Source organism: Etheostoma spectabile, chromosome 12 (assembly GCF_008692095.1).
Source record: "Etheostoma spectabile isolate EspeVRDwgs_2016 chromosome 12, UIUC_Espe_1.0, whole genome shotgun sequence".
NCBI lineage: Eukaryota > Metazoa > Chordata > Actinopteri > Perciformes > Percidae > Etheostoma > Etheostoma spectabile.
The window spans coordinates 23895970-23918793 of record NC_045744.1 but is presented as its reverse complement, the minus strand read 5'-3'; the positions used below and the strand labels follow the sequence as shown (position 1 = coordinate 23918793).

General features: G+C 41.7%; 2 protein-coding genes and 1 long non-coding RNA gene across 4 annotated transcripts in view; 2 read left to right on the top strand and 1 right to left on the bottom strand.

The window, feature by feature from the left end:
• basp1 (brain abundant, membrane attached signal protein 1) overlaps nt 1-3239 on the bottom strand; it is a 54963-nt gene extending 51724 nt beyond the window's left edge. The window contains exon 1 of one of the 2 annotated variants that reach the window (XM_032531109.1): nt 3042-3239. The gene's annotated coding sequence lies outside the window, so the exon portion shown is untranslated. The remainder of the gene's footprint in view (nt 1-3041) is intronic. The other variant, XM_032531110.1, reaches the window with a different exon arrangement.
• Nucleotides 3240-15380: 12141 nt separating this feature from the next.
• myo10 (myosin X) overlaps nt 15381-22824 on the top strand; it is a 153825-nt gene continuing 146381 nt past the window's right edge. The window contains exon 1 of the mRNA XM_032531883.1: nt 15381-15668. Coding sequence (XP_032387774.1) covers nt 15648-15668 — 21 coding nt within the window. The 5' untranslated portion in view covers nt 15381-15647. The remainder of the gene's footprint in view (nt 15669-22824) is intronic.
• LOC116698892 (uncharacterized) lies at nt 15936-21153 on the top strand. Its single transcript, XR_004334322.1, has 3 exons — nt 15936-15946; nt 17054-17061; nt 21103-21153. It is a non-coding gene; the product is annotated as an uncharacterized LOC116698892 (long non-coding RNA).

Sequence of the window (22824 nt, the reverse complement as noted above, 5' to 3'; positions counted from 1 at the left end):
GCGGGTTAAAGGTCCCATGACATGCTGGTTTTTTTTATGCCTTTATATAGACCTTAGTGGTCCCTAATACTGTATCTGAAGTCTCTTTTATATAGACCTTAGTGGTCCCTAATACTGTATCTGAAGTGTCTTTCATATAGACCTTAGTGGTCCCCTAATACTGTATCTGAAGTCTCTTTATACAGACCTTAGTGGTCCCCTAATACTGTATCTGAAGTCTTTTTTATATAGACCTTAGTGGTCCTCTAATACTGTATCTGAAGTCTCTTTTATATAGGCCTTAGTGGTCCCTAATACTGTATCTGAAGTCTCTTTTATATAGACCTTAGTGGTCCCTAATACTGTATCTGAAGTCTCTTTTATATAGACCTTAGTGGTCCCCTAATACTGTATCTGACGTCTTTTATATAGACCTTAGTGGTCACTAATACTGTATCTGAAGTCTCTTTTATATAGACCTTAGTGGTCCCCTAATACTGTATCTGATGTCTCTTTTATATAGACCTTAGTGGTCCCCTAATACTGTATCTGAAGTCTCTTTTATATAGACCTTAGTGGTCCCCTAATACTGTATCTGAAGTCTCTTTATATAGACCTTAGTGGTCCCTAATGCTGCATCTGAAGTCTCTTTTATATAGACCTTAGTGGTATCTGAAGTCTCTTTCGGCCTTGGTGCAGAATTCCAGCCACTAAAGCCAGTCCCTCAATGAGCTTTCCTTAGTATGTGCCATTTCTGTACCTTTAGCTTAAAATGCTATTGAGAAGGGGGGGGAGCAACGAGGAGGGTGGGGGTGTGGCCATGACCAACTACCATGCTTTGCTCGTGTGAAAGCCATGATGCAAAGCAGAGAAAAGGGAAGATAACTTTCCGATCTGTAATCTTCCCCTAATGACATCATAAGGGGCAAGATTCCAGATCGGCCCATCTGAGCTTTCATTTCCTCAAAGGCATAGCAGGACACCCAGGACTCGGTTTACACCTATCACCATTTCTAGCCACTGGGGGGGCCATAGGCAGGCTGGGGGGACGCATATTAATCTTAAAAAAACTCATAAAGTGACAATTTCATGCTATGGGACCTTTAACTATGGACAATAATCCGATAAATCGCAAGTTAACCATTCGTGCTTGATAACAGTAGTAACGTTAATTTAACTGATTATCTGCATTGTTGCATATTAATTTTCTTCACACCCACTAATGATGAAAGGACTTATTCTTAGGGCTGCAGCCAACGACTACTTTCATTGTCGATTGTTTTTCTCAAATAATTACAACACTTTCACTCTGATGAGACAGTCATATTGAAAACTGGCCCTTACATATTACATATTTTTGTCAACACTGACCCTTTAAAATCCCAAACCTTCTTATTGGTGCTGCAACTAACGCTTACTTTCATTTTCAATTCATCGGTCGATTCTTTACTCAATTAATCGATTAGTTGTTTGGTCTCTAAAATGCCAGAAATTGGTGAAAAATGTGGACTATAGTGTCCCAAAAAGCCCAACATGACGTCCTCAAATGTCTCAGTCTGTCCACAACTCAAATATATTCAGTTTACAGTCAAAACAGTTGACAACAAAACCGATTTAACTTGGACGCTCTAAATACAGTCTCATCATAAGCTACTGAATATTTCAAGGAAAAAAACGGTTTTGTCGGGATACAGCATTACTACACACACACACTCACACACACCCACACACACACACACACACACTCACACACTCACACACACACACACACACACACACACACACAATCATCTCATTTTATTCCCATAATCAACATTTTACTTAGCAATAAATCCCTAGAGCCAGAATTAAAACCCCTCCGCCGTCCATCCTCCTCTTCCTCCTTCCTCCTCCTCCTCCTCCTCTCCATCCTATTGATACGCAAGGTGGCATGTCTCCCATCCACACCCTACTCCCAGTGCGCATGCGTGCCGCGGCAAACAAAGGACCAGGCAATCTGAACCGACGGCATGGAGGATGGCTGGTGAAGTTGGACTCGCTGCAAAAATAAACATCCAGCATGGATGCAGCACGAGCGAGGTGAAAGGATGAACTTAATGTGCGGATGGGGGGGGGGGGGGTGTTATTCAGGTACACCCCCAACCAGCCCCCCCTCCCCCCACGCTCCCCAAACCCCCATCTCCCCCTCCTCTCCACCCTCCATCCTCAGCCTCCTTTTCGCCTTCTTCTCGGTGCAATAAAAAAGAAAGATGAAATCAATAATTCATCCAAATCATGTCATGATCTGGTTAAGAGACGATGCATGTGTGTGTGTGTGTGTGTGTGTGTGTGTGTGTGTGTGTTTGCATGCAGTCAAATGGTATCACACCTCCACACAGACAAAGAGGGGGGGGGGGGGCTTCTTATTCTGCATGTCGGAACTGTTTAATGGATGTAAATTATAACACAGAGGGGGAAAAAGCGTTGCCCTTCGCGTTGCCTAGCAGGCTTTTGAAAAAATAAAAATAAAAAATAGATTTGTATATAATAATAAACAAGTCAGTGAAATCAATGAATACGAAAGAGCGCGTGAGGAGACTCTCCTGTGCGCATTGTTTCACCCTCAATAAAAGTCAGAGAAAAAGCGAAAATCAGCCGTGTCTGAGGCTGAAGCGCGTGTTCCTCCCAGACGGTACACACCCCTTTTTAAAGCTCGTGCACATTTTTTCACCGCCTGGGAAAAAAGGGAGGCTAGAAGATGAATTAATCGCCATATCAGGGGTTTCAAAATGTTTCTAAATCAGCTCCAATTTTTCTTCTTCTATTTTCTTCTACTTTTCCCGTCAAATCTAGCGGAAATCTTTTGTCTTGTGTCTCTACACCCCTCCATGCGCTCCCTGCATGGCTGCCCAAATGGAGAGATGGAAGAAGAAGAAGAGAAAAAAAAAGACAAGACAAAAGGAATGAGAGGGGAGGAAAAACTACAAATTAAAACAGCCAAAAGCATCCAAAAGAAAAGCGCTCTTTCTTATTTTGGAGAGATAAAAGAGGAGAATAAAAAGAGAGATGCTGGCGACTCTTACCGTGCACACTCAAGTTCCCGGGCTGCCCTGTGCTCTCCGCGCGCGGTCTCAGGTATAGCGGCTGCTCTAATGCGTTTGCGGCTTCTCCTGCGCGCCCAGCGGCTTGTGCCTGCCTGCCTGCTGCACTGTACACGGCTCGGATCCTCCGCCTGCGCGCACGCGCATCCACGCACGCGTGTGGCGTGTGCACGCACACAATTACACACACACACACACACACACACACACACACACACACACACACACAGATGCACAATTGTAATTTTGTCTCTCAGAAGGAAAATGTATTTTACTGTCTGAGTCTCTTTTTATAAATAAATCCTACAGCGTTTTGATGCGTCATTGAGTTTGTGAAACGGTGCTTTATGTTGATCCATAATCCTAAAGGCTATTTTACTGATGATATTCAGTAGTACTTTATGGTAATTACATAGCTGTGATATTCCAATAATGATCTACCCTTTGACGTTGATCACAAGAGCTCTGTTTCCAAAAAAAATGGAAAGCACCAAAGTTTAAATTTGGCTTCTTAATGTGTATTTCTTTTCTTTTCTCTTGTCTGTAAAACGTCTTGTTGTTGGGTTAATTATTCGGGTTTTGTATCGTGTGCTGGATGGGAATGCACAGTTTCTCTGTGCAGGTTTCAGTGGGAGTCCTCCTCCATCCTCTGGCTCTGTCCTCTGCCCTTGTCTCCGTGCGCCCCCTGCTGTCCTTCACTGCAGGTACACACTGGTCCTGGGGACTTGTTGGGGGGGGGCGGGGGTACTTCAGGCCTGTTAGCTAGCCTGGTGGAAGGAGGGGGTCTTTTTCTTTTCTTTTTTGTAACCCTCCTGTTGTCCTTGGGTCAAATCTGACCCATTTTCAAAAGGTTTCTATATCAGAAATGTTGGGTTTCTTTCAACAAATTTGTCAAAAAATACCATAGATGGATGGATAGATAGATAGATGAGATAGATAGATGATGGATGGATAGATGATAGATGGATGATGAGATGATGATAGATGAGATAAGTAGATAGATAGGTAGATAGATGATGATGGATGGATGGATGGATGGATGGATGGATGGATGGATGATGATGGATGGATAGATGGATGGATGGATGGATGGATGGATGGATGGATGAGGATGAGATGATGATAGATGGATGGATGGATGGATGGATGGATGGATGGATGGATGGATGGATGGATAGATGGATAGATGGATGGATGGATGGATGGATGATGGATGGATGGATGGATAGATGGATAGATGGATAGATGGATAGATGGATGGATAGATGGATAGATGGATAGATGGATGGATGGATGGATAGATGGATAGATAGATGGATAGATGGATAGATGGATGATAGATGGATAGATGGATGGATAGATGGATAGATGGATAGATGGATAGATGGATAGATGGATAGATAGATGGATAGATAGATGGATAGATGGATAGATATTTATTGATCCCAAAAAAATGGGAAATTATGGTGTTACAGCAGCAAAATATCTGTCACACGGGACAAAATATAACTATAAATGAAATACTAGGATACAATATAGGCTACATACATACAATATACAATATCTAGTGCTCCAATTTCCAAAAATGAACTTTGTACCAAAGAAGGCCTGTGCCTGTTGGGTAAAAAATAAAACTCCTCTCAGCAGTTCTGAGCAGTACTTACGTTTAGACACTAGATGGCACTTTGTGTGCAAATACTTGAGACATTTCATTTGTCCCCTTTAAACCTTGAACAGAGTGTTTCCTGAACTGAACCAGTGAACGGGACATAGTCACCCAAAGACCAGACTGACCTCTCCTTCTCAGTACCTCACGCTCTTTGTGGTAGATTTTGTAACATAGCCTACATTTCCTTCAGACCAGTACTTCCTTTCAGGATAAAGGTTTGTGGAACTCTTCTGGGGAGACGTTCAACATGTCCTCAACCCCAATTCATGGGCCAGTTTGGCTGTTGTTGTTGCTTTGTGGAGCAGTGCCCGAGTTGGACCAACAAAGTTGCGTACACTAATTCAGCAGTTCCATGACATGACCGTTGCAAATGTCTTGGATATAGTTATACTTTTATTTTGTAGGAGCGATATAAACTACAGAGCCTGAGTGGAACGCCAATCTGCCATTCAAATCGTTGCAGTGTCTGAAAATGGGGTTAAAAAACAAAGGGTCGCTCCATTTACCCTCCTGTTGTCCTCGGGGTCTAACTTGACCCGTTTTTCAAAGTTTCCACTCAAAAAATATGTGTTTCTTTTAACCAAATTGGCAAAAAAACAACAACAACACAGTTGGTTCAATGCAACATTCTTCGCAATATCATTGAATTCTGGATGTTATGTTAAATTTTACAGCATTTGGAGGAGAAAAAACTGTTTAAATTCTTTAAAAAAACATTTCCTTACTGAACTCTGACAAAAGTCTTTCTTGGATTTTTACTTAATTGTCAATGTTTCGTAATTTCTGCTTTTTTACACAACAATTAGGTATAAAATCATACAAATGAGGTTTATTGACCTTTATTTGAAAAAATAGTTGTAACAATAAATAGTTTAAGGGGTGTATATGCTGGCTGTTTTACACTGTGTTTTTTTCTGAATGAAAATGCATCCTCCTCCAGTCCTAGTGTCGGGTTTACTGCAGCCCCCCCTCTCCCTCCTCCCTGCAGCAGGAAGTATGAGGGGATTATGGAGGGGTCAGTTTGTTCTGGTTCTGTTTGTGGCCTGAGGACCCGGCCGTACCTGACCTCTGCTCAGGCCTGTTGCTAAATCCTGCATCTTCTGAGCTGAACCACTGCAGAGAACTGCGTGTGAACTCCAGCCCTCTCCGTCTCTGTTCTCTAACATCGTGAGGCTGAACAAGCCCCTGGTGGTTTATCTTTAAGGGTCAGTTCACCCTAATTGCTGTAAATCTCATTTACTGACAGTCGTCTCAAGCCGTGAAGAGAGTTGTGTTTTTATGTGCTGAGATGTGGATAATTCAGATCCAAAATATAAGTTGAAATAATTCCCACAGCAACATCCGGGCTACTTATAGGCAGCCGGTCGAGCCTAAATAGGCCTACGATCAAATGGTCTTCTGGCCTATTAGAGCACGGTCTGGCAGTCATGTGATCCAAAAAGGAGGTTATGAAATATTTACTCATAGATGACTGCCAGGAAAAAAAATACAATGCAATTCAGCTTTTCAAATTGAAAATCAAGAATTTTTCAATTCAAAAACGATTTCAATATTAGACATTCAGTGGCTGTTGAAAAATTAAATGATTTGCTTTAATATGTGCACTTCATAAAGTTATGCCTCCACATGGTGAAGGGAATTAATCCCAGTTTCTGTTATTTTCCTGATGTGGTACATTTACACGTTGTTGTCCCACTTTAAAGGGGCGCTATGCAGTTTTGGCCATTTCTTCACTTTTTGCTGCCAGGTTGCCAACCCCTACAGGGTTCTCTATAGAGCCCCCCACACAGGTTTCTCTATAGAGCCCCCCCTGCAGGTTTCTCTATAGAGCCCCCCACACAGGTTTCTCTATAGAGCCCCCCCTGCAGGTTTTCTATAGAGCCCCCCTACAGGTTTCTCTATAGAGCCCCCCTGCAGGTTTTCTATAGAGCCCCCCTACAGGTTTCTCTATAGAGCCCCCCTACAGGTTTCTTAATAGAGCTCCCCTACAGGTTTCTCTATAGAGCCCCCCCCACAGGTTTCTCTATGGAGCCCCCCCTGCAGGTTTTCTATAGAGCCCCCTACAGGTTTCTCTATAGAGACCCCCTACAGGTTTCTCTATAGAGCCCCCCTACAGGTATCTTAATAGAGCTACCCCTACAGGTTTCTCGATAGAGCCCCCTCCCCACAGGTTTCTTTAGAAAGCCCCCCTACAGGTTCTTTATAAAGCCCTCCCTACAGGTTTCTCCATAGAGTTTCCCCTACAGGTTTCTCCATAGAGTTCCCCCTACAGGTTTTTCTAGAGAGCTCCCCTACATGTTCAGTTCAGGTAAAAAGGTACAAATCTTCCGTGATTTGAGGTGAACATGATTTCTCCAGATTATTCATTTAATTTCTTCATCTTATTATTTGACTTTTATCTTTATATATTTAAAAGTGCATTTGGTGCACATACTGTAACACCCTGTAAAAACAAAGGGTGCCTGCGATGATGTGAGCACCTTGCTGTTCTCGTTTCTCATTGGCCGACGAATCATCGGGTTGAACGCACCTCTACACCTGTGATTATGAATGGAAGAGTCTCTGTCGTTACCACACACGGCGACAGATAGCTGGACTGGTCTGAGGTTGAAGAAAAACAGCTGTTTCCAGACATCAGAGTCAAGTTCAAAAGCAGCTTTGAAGCGTTTGGTTCTGGTGATGTGGTGTAGGACAAAACCAGTCATCACCGTTATTTAAGCATTAATTATATTTTCTAAACTGAAAGGTCCTCTGCATGAACTGCTGCTGAGTACTCAGTAGTCAAGATTATAGTCAGTGGTGTACTCTAATGTATTGTAGGGGGTATACTGTACTGTCTACTGGCCAGAATCTGCCTTTTATGCAGATTAGGTCATAAGGGGCAAGGTTACCTCCCCTTTCTTTTAAGGAAGAATATTTATTTATTCATGAAACATTATTCATTCACAAAGAAAATTGGTGTCCTTAAAAGGTTGGATTTTTCCTTTTTTTTTAAGTAAGGCATTAAGATCAATTTAAAAAAGATGATCTTTTTATTCCTCTTTTTAGTCAATTCAAGCAGGGATTTGTAAACTTATGAGCCGGCTGTGTATAAAAAAACATCTATGGAAAATTGTAACCACTTTCTCCAGACTTTCTGACACCTGAATGATAAAGTTCTACCTCAGTGTAGGGAGCAAATGCCACGATGTAGTATCTTTGCTAAAGTCTAGGCCTAAAGAACTTCCTTCATCGCAATGTTTTGAGTATTTTCTGTCTCTCTGAGGGCTTAATAGTAATAACCGGGCCTGTCGTGCCCTTCCCAGGATGAAAGAATTTGCTGCGTCATCATTTGTCAGTAAGTGGTAAAGATTAACATTTAGCTTTCAGTAATCACAGGGAGTTGAAGACAGGCTTGACTGCGTGTAATTATCAGCCCCTCCCTCCCTCTCTCTCCCTCCCTCCCTCCCTCCATTAGTCTTTGAGGAGACATTCAGGAGTTTTTGGAGTCCTTGAAGGTTTACCAGGATCCACTGAGGGGGGTCTCCCGGTGATTAATGATGGGCTTGTTGGGGCCCTTACTGAGGTTGGCCATCTTTTGATTCCAAATCCAACGGGGTTTCACCATGCAGGTTTAAACCCTAACACTAGGGCTGCTGGGCCACGGTTCATTCAGGGGGGGTAGTTCAATAAGCTTATTGAATGTGGATATGATACTCAGACTGCACATTGCTGCAAACACAGATCAGCTAATGCAGTCCAAACAGAAAATCTGTTACTCTTTACCTGTAGTTCATGAATACATATACAACCAATGGTTCGGAGGAATTGGAATTGATTTGATTTTGGAAGTTAAACCTAAACACCAAGGTGCTTAAATTGGAGTTACATCCAGATTACTTGCTAATTTTAGTTTCTCAGTTTTGAATAGGAAACGGAGGCGTTTTTTCACTGTCATGAAGCACAATGATGGCAGTGAACAGAGGGTTCTTTTTGGCTTTTATGGCCCTTATCTGAGGGGGATGAGATCCAGCAAAGCGCCATGGGGTCAAAATCGAACCCATGGCCGTTGCGTTAAGAACTGAGCCTTTGTATATATCAGATGATGAGCATATGCATCATCAAAAAGGTGCTGATAACCGACTACTTTCTTCTACTTACTTAATGTTGTCTTCACTCTCAACAGTCTAACATCTTCAGTGGCAGATGATTGTCTTTCTAGTTACATATTTCATCTGCAAGACTGTTTTTTAATGTAGTCATCTTATGATTCTTACTGTAGGGGCTACTGTTCATATACAAGAGATAGACCATTTATTCAGAGTTTACACTGTACCTGAATCTGGGGAACAGATTACATTTAAAGAGAATTTTTTTTTTTTTATGTAGACATTTTACCCAAAGGATAAACCCTTTTGAGATGCATCGTGCCAGATCAAATTGACATAACCTTTCTCTCCATCCTCTCCTTCTCCTCCAGGTGTTTTATGTCTGTTATGTGCGAGTCCTCCATTCCCTCCCCCTGCTCCTGTCAGCGTGATGCCGGTGGCAGGAAGTGAGGTTTGGCTTCACCACTGACACGCTGGAGTTGCGGGAGTCCCGGCCGCGTTATCTCACATCTTTTCGGAGAGGAAATGTTTGTCTTCCTCATCCTGTTTTGGGCAGTTTGGGAGTTTTGAAGATGCTGGCAAAGAATCAAAAAACAAGAGACAACAGGCTCCTATAATCCCCTGGTTCTCCATGATGAGTTCAAAGAACCGAGGCAGTAACGGTCCCTATCTGTTGTCACGGTGCTGCGTACAGTCCTTTAACGTGTTGGACCACCTAAACACCTCAATCCAAACTGATATGTTTGTATATTTGTACATTTCTGCTGGCAAAGTCAATATTTTGTGTTAATGTGGAATCATATTTACCTGTGTTAATTTTCTGCCATTAGGCGTGCAGTCTTTTTTGAACCCACTAATGGAAATTTTCCATTTTCCCATTGCTTTAACCTACACGTGAACCACTCACATGATGGTGAGATTTGAGAGTTACTACCTGAGCGTTACAAGACATAGAATAAACCAACAAAAACAGAATAAACCAACAAAAACATAAAATAAACCCACAAAAACAGAATAAACCAACAAAAACATAGAATAACCCAATAAAAACATAAAATAAACCCACAAAAACATAGAATTAATCAACAGCAACATAGAATAAACCAACAAAAACATGGAATAACCCAACAAAAACATAGAATAACCCAACAAAGACATAGAATAAACCAACAAAAACATAGAATAAACCAATTAAAACATAGAATAAACCAACAACAAAATAGAATAAAGCAATTAAAACATAGAATAAACCAACAACAACATAGAATAAACCAATAAAAACATAGAATAACCCAAGAAAAACATAGAATTAACCCACAGCAACATAGAATAACCCAACAAAAACATAGAATAAATGAACAACAACATAGAACAAACCAATTAAAGATTAAGGACGGACAGTCTGAGTCGAGGAATGGGAGACGAAGACGTCAGAAGCCCATCTGGGGAGTCTTGGTGTTGGGAATGCAGTTGATAGATGAATGAAGACTAAACTTAACCCTACCTAACCTCGCGTTCCCTAACTTAACTCCTCTAAACTACAGTAAAACACTCCAAACTTAACCCTTAACCCTCATGTTGTCCTCAGATCAAACGTGTGTAATTTTAAATACAGTCAATTTAAATTCTCATGATTACCATCCTACTTGCTCTTTTTTGCAGTGTGCTTCTCAAAACTCGAACGTCTGCAAATTGCACCAGTGTGACGGCCCTTCATGTTCTGCTCCTTTTTGTTTTCAGGTGCTGAGAGTGGGCGGGGGGGGGGGGTGAGTTGGGGGGGGGTCATCTGTACCTGGCCAGGTGGGCGTGGTCTACAGAGGGCATCAAGGCCTCGGCCCTTCTGGGAGTCTCCCTCTCTCTCAGCTGGTCCGACTGGAGCATCCACCATTTTGTTCTCTGTTGGGTTTGTTGCACCTTACAACACACTCCATTCATTCATTCATTCATTCATTCATTCATTCATTCATTCATTCATACATTCACTCATCCATTCAATCATTTATGGGGCGCCGTTTGTAAAGCGGCTCGTTCTGAAAATAACAACAACATTTTGTCACATTTAGCTTTAAATAATGTTTAAAAAACTGGTTTTTGAAATTTTGAGGGTCACTTTCTTGCACATTTATAACAATATTTGTCAACTTGGAAATATTTTAAATAGTTAAATCCAAATATTAAATGTTACACCTAAATGTTAAATGTTAAATCTAAATGCTAAATCTAAATCTAAATGTTAAATCTAAATCTAAATGTTAAATCTAAATCTAAATCTAAATAATAAATCTAAATCTAAATGTTAAATCTAAATCTAAATGTCAAATCTAAATCTAAATGTTAAATCTAAATCTAAATGTTAAATCTAAATCTAAATGTCAAATCTAAATCTAAATCTAAATGTCAAATCTAAATCTAAATGTTAAATCTAAATCTAAATGTTAAATCTAAATCTAAATGTCAAATCTAAATCTAAATGTTAAATCTAAATCTAAATGTCAAATCTAAATCTAAATGTTAAATCTAAATCTAAATGTCAAATCTAAATCTAAATCTAAATGTTAAATCTAGATTTAATATTTAGATTTAACATTTAGATTTAGATTCTAGAGTCTAGAATCTAAATCTAGTCTAGAGAGAACTGATTTAAAACAGGGATGCCCTGCTGTGATTGGCTGGTGAACACATGGCTGACACTGATTGGTTTACAGCTGATCAGTGTAGGATATAAGTGATTATTGAAGTCTCCCTGAAAGAATGAATGCGGAGCTACATTTGGAGGATTGATCATTTTAACCCAGCCCTAGCCAACAGGCTAAAACACGCAGAGCTTACTCAGCTCCTCATCACTCAAAACCAACACCTACATGTCAACTCCCAAACGTCCTGAACACGAGAGGGCGAGACCAGGACTGGGCTGAGCTCATTCCTCGCACAAATCCAGTTAGACCGGGGGAATCTTCAGTGGCTTACAGGACCGACGCTACAGGGAACAAGTGTTACTTAACCTCTGTCAGCGTTCAGGAATCACGGGTCAAGGGTCTCCGGGGTGACGCTGTCCAGATAGGTGACCTGTGGGGGGGGTGATAAGAGAAGAAAACACCTCAGGGAAGACGCGCTAAACAACACCCATTGCCTAATAGCTCCAGGTACGCACTTGGTGGTCCACCATCACCGCTGTCGTGATGGTTCAAGATTCAAGATTTCTTTATTGTGATACGGCAGTTCACTGTAGTACGACCTTATGTGCAAAGTTCACAGCTTAAAAACAATACAGCACAGTTATTGGTTACATGAATTACAATAAATACATGCTTAAATGCTTGTATGGGTGTGCAGAGCATGTAGAGTGATAAATATGCATGTATAACGTCTAAAATAAACTGTAAAATATAAATATCTAGATACTAGATACATACAGTTAGGAAAGAGTATAAAGTATAAATATTTGTATTTAAAGTGAATGGTGGACTATTTTTGATGTTGTTTTCATCAATTTTGCCACTTTTTCCAACATTTTTCACCCGTATTTCGACTTCCTTTATTTCAGACATAAAAAAGACTTTGAAAACGGGTCAAATTTGACCTGAAGACAACATGAGGGTTAAAATCATCCAATCGCTGCTTACTGGTTTGTTCTTTTTTCCTCCCTAATATGTCATCCAAGGATTGTACGCAAAGTTATTCAAAGGTACTTTCTCTTATCGGACAGTAGTTTGGACCGATTATGAGATGACGGGTGCTTTTAGGTGTCATGGTGGCTTCTTTGTAGGGAAATTTTCATAGTTAGGATGTTTTTCGGCAGGACTTTTGACAAATCCCTTTGACACGCCGACACAAAATGCTAATAGTCAAATTAAACAGAGGCTTTTGGGCCCCCTGACTTCCTGGCACATGGGCCTATAATATGACCAGTATTGTTATTAATCCAGTGTGATTGCCTATGAGAACCATCCCTGTTGTTAGGAAAGAGTTGTGATGATTTCCACAACCAAGAACAAACAAGTCATATATATATATATATATATGAGGATAGCCAAGAGTTCTTGGCCCAGTTTTGGTCTAAATTTGGCCCGCTTGGTCACCAGATATTTACCAGAATTGAGATCTGAGCGAAACTGACTCACTTTTGCTCCAAAGCTGGCCAAGAAATGTTAGCTGGATCTAACTCTGAGCAAGTCAGCTCCTTAAAAAGCTCCCAAATCTGGCAGCCATGTATGGATTCTGTTGCCAGAACACACCCAAGTGCACCGTCACTCAGCCGCAACATGATTGTCGGCCTCGATGGACTTTTTAGTGAGAACGCATTCAGACTTAGCTGAATGTGGGGATCACTGAAGACCTGCTTTACCTTCTTCTGCTCACATGTCCAATATTCATCTCCTCCTTCTTATTCAAACCTACATCCCCCCCCCTCCCCCCCCGTGGCTGGCTCACACTGGGTTCCCACTCTTTAACGAGCTGCTGATAGTCACAGGATTGCAAAAGCTACAGTACAGGCAGCGTTGTGGTTTTGATGGTTTTTGATGTTGCAAAGTCGGCCCAGAGCGTTTGAATACAAAAGACTTCTGCATCTCATGAGGTTGTTATAAAACATATCAGAGGCACAGCTAAACTCTTACTTTGAAAATAACTCCACACCTTTCTCTCTCATCTGTAGGGTCAGGGCATTGTTTTTTGCATTGCATTGTTTTAATTTTAATTCTGATTCCAGCTCCGATTCCTCTTTCTTTGATTGTTACTGATTCTCGATTTGGGTTCTTTGAGTGGTGGAGTTGAAATGGGCTACATCCCTATTTTCACATTCAATGGTGGTTTACAGTTTTTAGTTTACAGGCTTTCTCTACACGAGGCTACATTTTAGGACCCCGCTTACTGTGCTCCACGGCTGCAACACAAGATGTAGACGCATGGCAGCCACTACAGAAGCAAAACTTGCACATGTTACATTATGAACCGATGATTGGATTCGAAACCAAATTTTCCCAAACAGTTCCAATAAAAAATCAATTCCATTGGATTTGTAATTTCTTTTAACAATTTCCAAGTTGGAAGCAGTTCTGAACTCCCACTCCTACTCATCTGTCCTTCTCAGGGCCTGAAATGGGCCGGGACTCAGCAGTACTGTGTACCAAATAAATATAAAAGGATAAAAGGAAATAAAAGGAAATGGACATAAATCAGCAAAGGAGTACACATATCCCACAAGGCCCAAACAGTGGAGCTGTAGCTAAAAATGAGTGCCAATGAAATGACTTATTAGTGGAGGGTGGGTAAAATCCATCTTACAACAACAGATCTCTCTGTATTGTGACACAGGATACACAGGTTTTGCAGTTAAATTTCAACATGACAACCATTAGCATCTTTGTCCCAATCCCATCTCCCACTGAGTGTCATTTCTACTTTTGAATATGTTTTTTGTCATTGTTCTGATTTTTGTCCACATGTGTACCCTTACTTTTAATTGTCATTACCATTGTTATCAATAGTCTTATTTCTAAACCAAAACAGACTATTTATCATGATTCATTGGGGGAAAAAATCAAGCAATTTCATGTAAACCCGACTTTAGCCCCCCCCCTTTTTTAAAAGGCCTGAAGGGTTTGTTTCCGGGGGTTTCAAAAAAATCACATTTTTTCCAGGCACTTCAACTGTGGGATCAGCCTCCCCCAACCTCTTTGACTAAATTGTCCGAATGGTCGTTAATTTGGGGTAAACCCCCTAAAAAGAATCCCTATGAAAAAAATTTTTTTCCAAAAAACCCTCCCCAAATCATGTCTTTGCAAAAATTTGCAAAATTTTCGGGCCCGGGGCCCCTTTCGGAACCATTTCGGGCCCCTGCTCGTCCTCCATTTAAACCAAAATGCAATTGTAAGCCCGTGCACTGTATTTTTAAACCGTTTTGAAACAAATGAGGCCTGGGGTTCGGGGGGCACGGGAACCCACAAGACAGAAAATGCACCCTGGCGGGCCCGGGGGCCCAAACCCCAGGGGGTTCAGGGGTCTTATTTTGTGTTTTGGTGTGTGTTTTTTGTTTTGGGGTTTTTAAAACCCGTTGTATTTTTGGTTTTTTCAGTTTTAACCCCCTGCGCGTCTTCCCCCTTTCGCCTGCAACTTTTTTGTTTTTGGGGTTTTTAAAATTCAACATTTTTTTTTTTTCTTTGCCAACATTTTTTATCGGGAAAAAAATTTAATAAATAAAAAATAAAAAAAAAAAAAATTTCCGGGACAGCAGGGGGTCCAACCCAGCGGGGCCTGCAGGAAAAAGGGAGGGGGTTGCATGGGGGTGTAGGTGACTCCACCTTTATTATCAGGTTTTACGGGTTGTTTGCGTGTGGGGGCGCGTGTGTGGAGAAGAGAGACAAAAGGAGCGACTGACTGATCTTTCCCCCAAAAGGTTTAACCGGTCTCTCGGTTATTGCCCTTCCTTGCCCCCTTTTCCACGCTAAAAGTTTTTCCCCAAACCCAACCGAAGGGCCTGGGAAAGGGGGGGGGTTGAGCACAGGGAGCCCACAGGGAAGAGGGATTTCTTGGGACCCAAACCCCCCGGCCCTTATGTGGGCTCGTGGGGCTGTTCCGTTTTCCTAGTAAAACCCCTGAAAAAAGGGGGAAACCGTCCCTACGGGTAGCTCCACCCCCGACCCCCCAAACCGCCGCGCTCCACCTTTCAGACCCCCCGCAGCAGGGACTGAAACTTCTTCTTCTTCTTCTTTTTTTTTAATTTTTTTTTTTGGGGTTAAATTTTTGGGAATCGCACTAAAAACACAAGGAAATACTGACGACGCTGGGGGTTTCCACACAGCAGATCCTCGGGGATTACAATAAACCAGGGCAATGGATAACTTCTTCACAGAGGTAAGAAACTATCCCGCTTACTGCTTCACGCGTGCACACCGGGCTTCAGGTCTGAGCCCTCGCCACTTTTGGTTGCTTAGAGCCTAAGCCCTTTTTGTTTTTTTCTATGGGGTGCCAAAATGAACTTTGGGGTGTTTAAAGGGGGGGAGCATTTTAAAACGGCACTTTGATTGGATCTTCCCTTTTTCATGAGCCCTCACGCACCAAAGATGTTCTCAGCTGCAAAATTAATCATTAGTTTTCCCCATTAAATTGGGTTTTCAACCGTTTTGATAATCGTTAATCGTTTGGGGAAAAAAAGTCGTAAATCTCTGATTTCCCTCTTAATTGAATGTGTTGTAGTTTTTTTTTTTTCTCTTCCCATGGAGGTAACGGGCTATCCTTTGGTTTGTGGACAAACAAGACATTTGAGGGTCATCTGGGGTTTTTTGGGGGGCCGTCAACACTTTCCTCTTTAGAGACCAACAACTAATCCTTAAACAAAAAAAAATTATCAAAAACCCTTTTTTTGGGTATTTTCTTGCCCTAAGGGGGGCAGGAATCACTGCGATGCCCAGTTTTTAAATAGCCCCTTTCCTGTAAAATGTAAAAAAAGGGGTAAAACCTATTGAAAATGGGGAAACAAACTCACTACTAGACTTCCGTTGAAATAGAAAGGGGAAATATAAAAAATTTTTTTGTACTTTTTTTTATCTTTATATGTCATTGATACTTTTTAAATGAGCCCTGGGCATCCCAACAGCAAATAATAAAATACAAAATTTTGCTCAGCCCTTGTGCAAACATCCTCCTTTTTTTTCATTCTAGGTCAATGTTTAATTGTGCATTTAAATATAATTACACACACACACACACACACACACACACACACACATACACACACAGGGCCTGTGCTGGTCAGACTGGGGGTTGGACGGTGTCCCAGTGGATCTGTGGTATTTCCGCACCTCTTTTCTAGTTTCCTACAAGCTATTTATAGGAGTCTGAACCTCCATCCCTGCAGAACTTGGGACCGGCCAACCGACAGTGGGGGGGGGGAATCGATACAGCACAGTATCGTGATATTTTCAGTGGTAATAATGTATCAAAACACGGGCGCCGAGTATCGATCTTTTTATTATATATGTGTTGGTCAGTTTGTCCCATTTTGCATTACTAACATTGAAGTGAGATGATGAAACAGATGTCGACAAGTTTAAGTTTAGGAAAAATTAGAAGTTGGAAAAAAGGTTATAAATTGCAATATATCGCAGAGTATTGAAATACGTTTAGAATCGCGATAATATCGTATCGTGATGGTATGGTGTCGGGAGGCGTCTGGTGACCCCCCCCCCCAGCCGACAGCAGGGCGCCCTTTATCGATTGGCTGTGTGATTAAGATGGAGGGTTTGGGGTTTTAATTTCTGGGATGTTCGTCATGAGGCTGGAGCGGACAGTTGGAGCTGATGCATGTTTAATGAAGTTGTTAAAAAAAAAAAAAGAATTACGTGTCATTCTGTAAGCGAACTAGTCGATTTATATTTTCTAGAGATCGACCGATACTGTTTTTCTCCAGGCCGATACTGATTATTAGTCGTTAATGAAACCGATATTTGGAACCGATATGCATTTACTGTGAAAATCTCTAAATCTAAATGAACCCTCGTGTTGTCTTCCCTTCAAAATTGAAAATCAACACTTTTGTTGACGCTTTTTATCAATGTTTGTCGCTTTTTTTGACATTTTCAACACTACGTAACACTAACTTATTAACTTTAGTTTTACAGTTATTTTTGGAATTTATGGTCAATAAACCTCATTTTCTGTTGAAAAGCAGTTACCTGTGCTGTTATCCCTCCGTCAAGAAACTCTGCCATCAAATAACTTGCAGCAGCTTGACACTAATTGATCTTAAGTGGGTTTAAATCAACAGCTGGGGGGTTCAGGTGGGTTTAACTTCCACAACAACCATGATGAGGATGATGATAATAATAATAATAAAATCCAATAGCCACAGTACAGTGTGTGTAACTCTTCCCTGAGCTGTGACTCACGGCTCATAAGCATTCTTTGCGGTGGATTTACGACGTCAGGATCCACACCTCGGCGACGACGTCGGCCAGGTAACGGCGGAGACACCTGAGTCATTCGGACATTATTTCTTCCTGTTGGGAATTCAAGAGCTTCCCAACAGGAAGTGTCATAACAGGAAGCTGTGTTTTCACCCACAAACCAGCTCTGGGTAAAAAAAAATCAAACCACACAGCACTGAGAGGGATTTAAAACCGGTTCCTCTTCAGGTAGAGGTGCAGCAAATACCCCCCCCCCCCCCCCCATCCCCCGCCCCCGCCCCGCCGTTGAATGTTTTCTTTGCTGAAACAGAAACATACGTATTTATTCACCGCTAGTCACACACAATGAGGCACATTTTCAGTTGAACTGTATTTCTTGAGGAACTAGAACTGTAACTTGACCTTTTAACATGAAAAAAACCCACGTTTGTTGTCACCATCTCAATGTTTTTGTTGCTTTTCAAAAAAAAGTGCTACGTTATTTATTTATTTATTTTTTCAACATTTTTAATCCTTTTTCCCCCTTAATGTCTTTGTCTATTTCGTTGTCACTTTTTCAACACTTTAGCCTTTTTATCCAAAGTTTTTGACGCTTACTTCCAGTGTTTTTTTTTTTTTTCGTAGTTTTTGTCACTTTTTCCAAATATTGCTTTTTTTTCCCTAATGTGTTGTCACCTTGTTGACATTTTCGACCTCCCATATTTCTGATATAAAGATGGAGGGTCAAATTTGACCCCAGGACAACATGAGGGTCAACAACAGGTCACAAGTAATTCTTCATAGGGGAACCAAAACCCCAATGACGACATCTATAGACTATTTCCAATTTATGTTCTATTACACTGACTGTGATGTTTCCAGATGTTTGACATCAGGTCGACGAGCTGACACAACTGACCAGCTGAGCGTTGTCCAATTAGAAGGGACCCACCTCGGGGACGTTTAGGGTGAAGCTGCTGGTTTAACAGCCGACTCTGAAGAAAGCCAACGCTTTGACGAGAAACTCCATCAACACAACCGCATGTGGAGTTAAACTGGACGGAACTCGTTATATTGCAATGTGAGCGGCAGCCAACGGGGGGGCATTATGTCCGCAAGATAATTTAAAAGGCTACCGTGACTACATTGTGCGTCCGTCCTATATCTGACACATGACAAAATCAACATAGAGGAAACACAGAGGTGTAACATGTTTTTCGCCTCCTTCAACTCTGTAAAAACATCGATGAAAAACGCTGAAAGTATAATTTTTTATTTTTTTTTAAATGCCAAAAACGTCCACCTTTTTATGTGGGTCTTTTGACTAGTTTCAGCTCTAGGTTAGACAGCTCAACAGTTACAACAACAACAACAACAACAACAACAACCAACAACAACAACAACAAAACCCCCAGCTTCCTGGTTGAAGGACTGCCTGCTTTCTCATTGGTACTCTGCATTTTGAAAATCCACTGAGGCTTGTCAGCGGTATGAAAGGCCAAAGGTCACAAGACTCGCTGAGCTCGTAGGCGCTGGTGAGAGCGTTCAGGCTGAATAAAACAAACACTAAAAGGTTTTTTTTTTTCCTCCTTCTCATGACGAGTGTATGCTACATCTGGCCCGTCCTGCCCAGCTCTCCCCTGGAAACCGTGCAGAGAATATGTGTGTGAGTGCCAGGAGCAGGCATGCGCGCACAATAGTCTCAAATATCATCCTGGTTTTGCCTTTTTCTATCTGCCAGCTAATCGCAGCTGAAAACAAAGAGCCCAGTCTTTTAAGGAAAAAAAGGCATCTGACAAGGAAGTGAAGCGGCTTCCAGCCGCCGCAGATGGAGGCCGACGGTTTGAGCGGAGAGGAATTTGAACTTTGGGAAGGAAACTGGAGTGTTTCATATTTATAATGAAGACGGTTTAGATGAGGGACCCACGGTGGCTGGACAAAGACTTGAGTTCATTTAGAGCCTCCAGATTACTGGTTTACTCCCTCAGGGACTGCACTGTAAATAACACCTCATTAAATGATTAATTTAATTAAATGTATACTCTTTATTCCTAGGGGGAAATTATAATTTACACTCTGTTGTTATTACACACTACACACTCATGCTCAGTATCAACTAATGGAGAGATATAGACCTTAGTGGTCCATAATACTGTATCTGAAGTCTCTTTATATAGACCTTAGTGGTCCCCTAATACTGTATCTGAAGTCTCTTTTATATAGACCTTAGTGGTCCCTAATACTGTATCTGAAGTCTCTTTATATAGACCTTAGTGGTCCCCTAATACTGTATCTGAAGTCTCTTTTATATAGACCTTAGTGGTCCCTAATACTGTATCTGAAGTCTCTTTATATAGACCTTCGTGGTCCCTAATACTGTATCTGAAGTCTCTTTTATATAGACCTTAGAGTCTGTAGCTTTTGAGGTGGAAAGGTGGAGGCTGGGGGTGTGGCCTTGACCAACTGCCACCTTGCTGTTTGAAAGCTATGATGTCTCTCTCTCATGGGGTGGGGGGGCAAATTCTCTGGGCAGGCAAAGCAGATAAAGGGGAGGTAACCTTCCCCCTTATGACCTCATAAGAGGCAAGATTCCAGATCGGCCCATCTGAGCTTTCATTTTCTCAAAGGCAGAGCAGGATACCCAGGGCACGGTTTACACCCATCACCATTTCTAGTCTCTGGGGGGTCATAGGCAGACTGGGGGAACGCATATTAATGTCAAAAAAACCTCGTATTTCATGCCATGGGACCTTTTTAAAGGACCTTTTAAACTGCAGAACAAAGACAGACATGGAATATTTGAAAAGGGGAATTCTCTCACGACATGAACTTGCTCCATGTTCTTCTTTGGTCTTTAGATCTTAACGAACCTACATGAGAGTAAACGGGATTTTACTGCTCACTGCCATGTTACTAGGGCTGCAACTGCCGATCGTCTTCATTGTCCATGAATCTGTCGATTATTCTCTCGACTTAACGAGTACACGTTTGGTCTCAAAAATGTCGGAAAATTTGGAGATACCCAGAAAGCCCACGATGACGTCCTCAAATGTCTTGTTTTGTCCACTATTAAAAGATCTCCAGTTTACTGTCCCAGAGGACAGAGGAAACTCGAACATGTTCACATTTAACAAGCTGGAATCAGAGAAGTTTGACTTTTTTCCATAGAAAAATGGCTCTAAATGAATAATTCTGCACTCTTGTTTGCCTGAAGTTTAGTTTTTCCGCCTGTTGTTGCTCCTCATACTCTCAGCGGTGAAATGTGAGTCTTGTATACAGTAAATTGACGTCTTTCTTCTGTGGAAACAAGGAGACGGGAACTGGCAAAGATGATCTGACTAATTGCCAACTATTTTGATAATCAAACTGGTTTGAGTAATTTCTATGTAAAAAAAAAAATAAAGTCCAACTTTTCTGATGTCAGCTTATTACATGTGAGTATGTTCTAGTTTCTTGTGAAAGTAAACTGAAGATCTTTGAGTTGTGGACAAAACAAAACAAACATCTTGGGCTTTTGGGAAACACTCATCCATTTCCTGAGATTTCAGAGACCAAACAACTAATCCATTCATCCAGACAATAATCCACAGATTAAGTAACGATGAAAATAATCGTTGGTTTCAGCCCTAAACTGAGTTGTAGAATGAAAAATATATATATTCACAATCAGTCTTTCATACAATGGTCTTAAAGAAAGTCTTATTTTCAGTACATTATCTCTGGGATGAGCATGGAGAGAAGTCACTGATATCTGTCTCTTAACATCAAACGAGTTTTCTTTCGACCCAAAGTGAGCCATTGAGTTCCCAACTTGTTTCCCAAGTGGAAGAAATCTGAGGTTTTTCCAACATACTCACTTAAATACAATGTGCTGAAAAGATACAACAACGCGCATTGTCCCAGACTATAGAGACATGAGTGTGTTGACAGTGACACGTCCTTTAGCAGGACGTTTCTCCTCTCTGCTGTAATTACAGCGCTGCTGCAGCCAAAACAGTCTGCACCCGAGTCCGTTCAGGGACTAGAAATAGAGTCTGACTGCAGATTGGGATCCTGTGCAGGCTTTGGCGTGATAGAAACACAGGGACCTCCTTTACATTGATAAGGACCACCACAAGTAAGCAGAGTATTGGGATGTCACCCTGCATTTCATAGATGATAATGCTTAAGAAATATGAATGTTTTTGACTCTGGCTGTGTCTAAAATCTGCAATTTCAAAACCACTTTCTCCCTGAAAAGATAAGTATAGTGAAATCGGCACATCGTTTTACTAATTTTGGTCATGAAAGAACGACATCCAGGGTACAAGCGGCCGAAATGGGTTTCCTCAGCAAGGGGGGGGGGCGCTGGCGTCTCCCTTAGAGATCGGGTGAGAAGCTCAGTCCTCCGAGAGGAGCTCGGAGTAGAGCCGCTGCTCCTTTGCGTCGAAAGGAGCCAGTTGAGGTGGTTCTGGATCTGGGAAGGATGCCTCCTGGGGGGGGGGGGGGTCCCTAGGAGGTGGTCCAGGCATGTCCAGCTGGGAGGAGGCCTCGTGGAAGACCCAGGACTAGGTGGAGGGACGTCCAGCTGGGAGGAGGCCTCGGGGAAGACCCAGGACTAGGTGGAGGGACGTCCAGCTAGGAGGAGGCCTCGTGGAAGACCAGGACTAGGTGGAGAGATTATATCTCCAACCTGGCCTGGGAACGCCTCGGGCAGCAGCTCCAGCAGGGGACCCCAAACTTCCCTTTCCCAAGACACATCAACCAGCTCCGACTGGTTTTAAAGGCTGCACAAGGCTGGATGAAGATGGATGGATGTATTTTACTAATTTGTATCAAAACTGATCTTTTACAGTCGCTAACCTTCGTAGTAGGTTTGCAAATAACATTATTTTCATTGTTGATTAATCAGCATAACATGTCAGAAAAATCAGTGTTTTGCACAACTCAAAGATCTTCAGTTTACTGTCACAGAGGAGAGAAGAAACTAGAACATATTCACATTTAAGAAGCTGGTATTAGAGAATTTTTGACTTATTCACTTAAATGACTCAAGCCAGTTCGACTATTGAAATAGTTGGCGATTAATTTAATAGTTGACAACGACTTAGGGCTGGGCGATATGAAGAAAATGAAATATCACGATG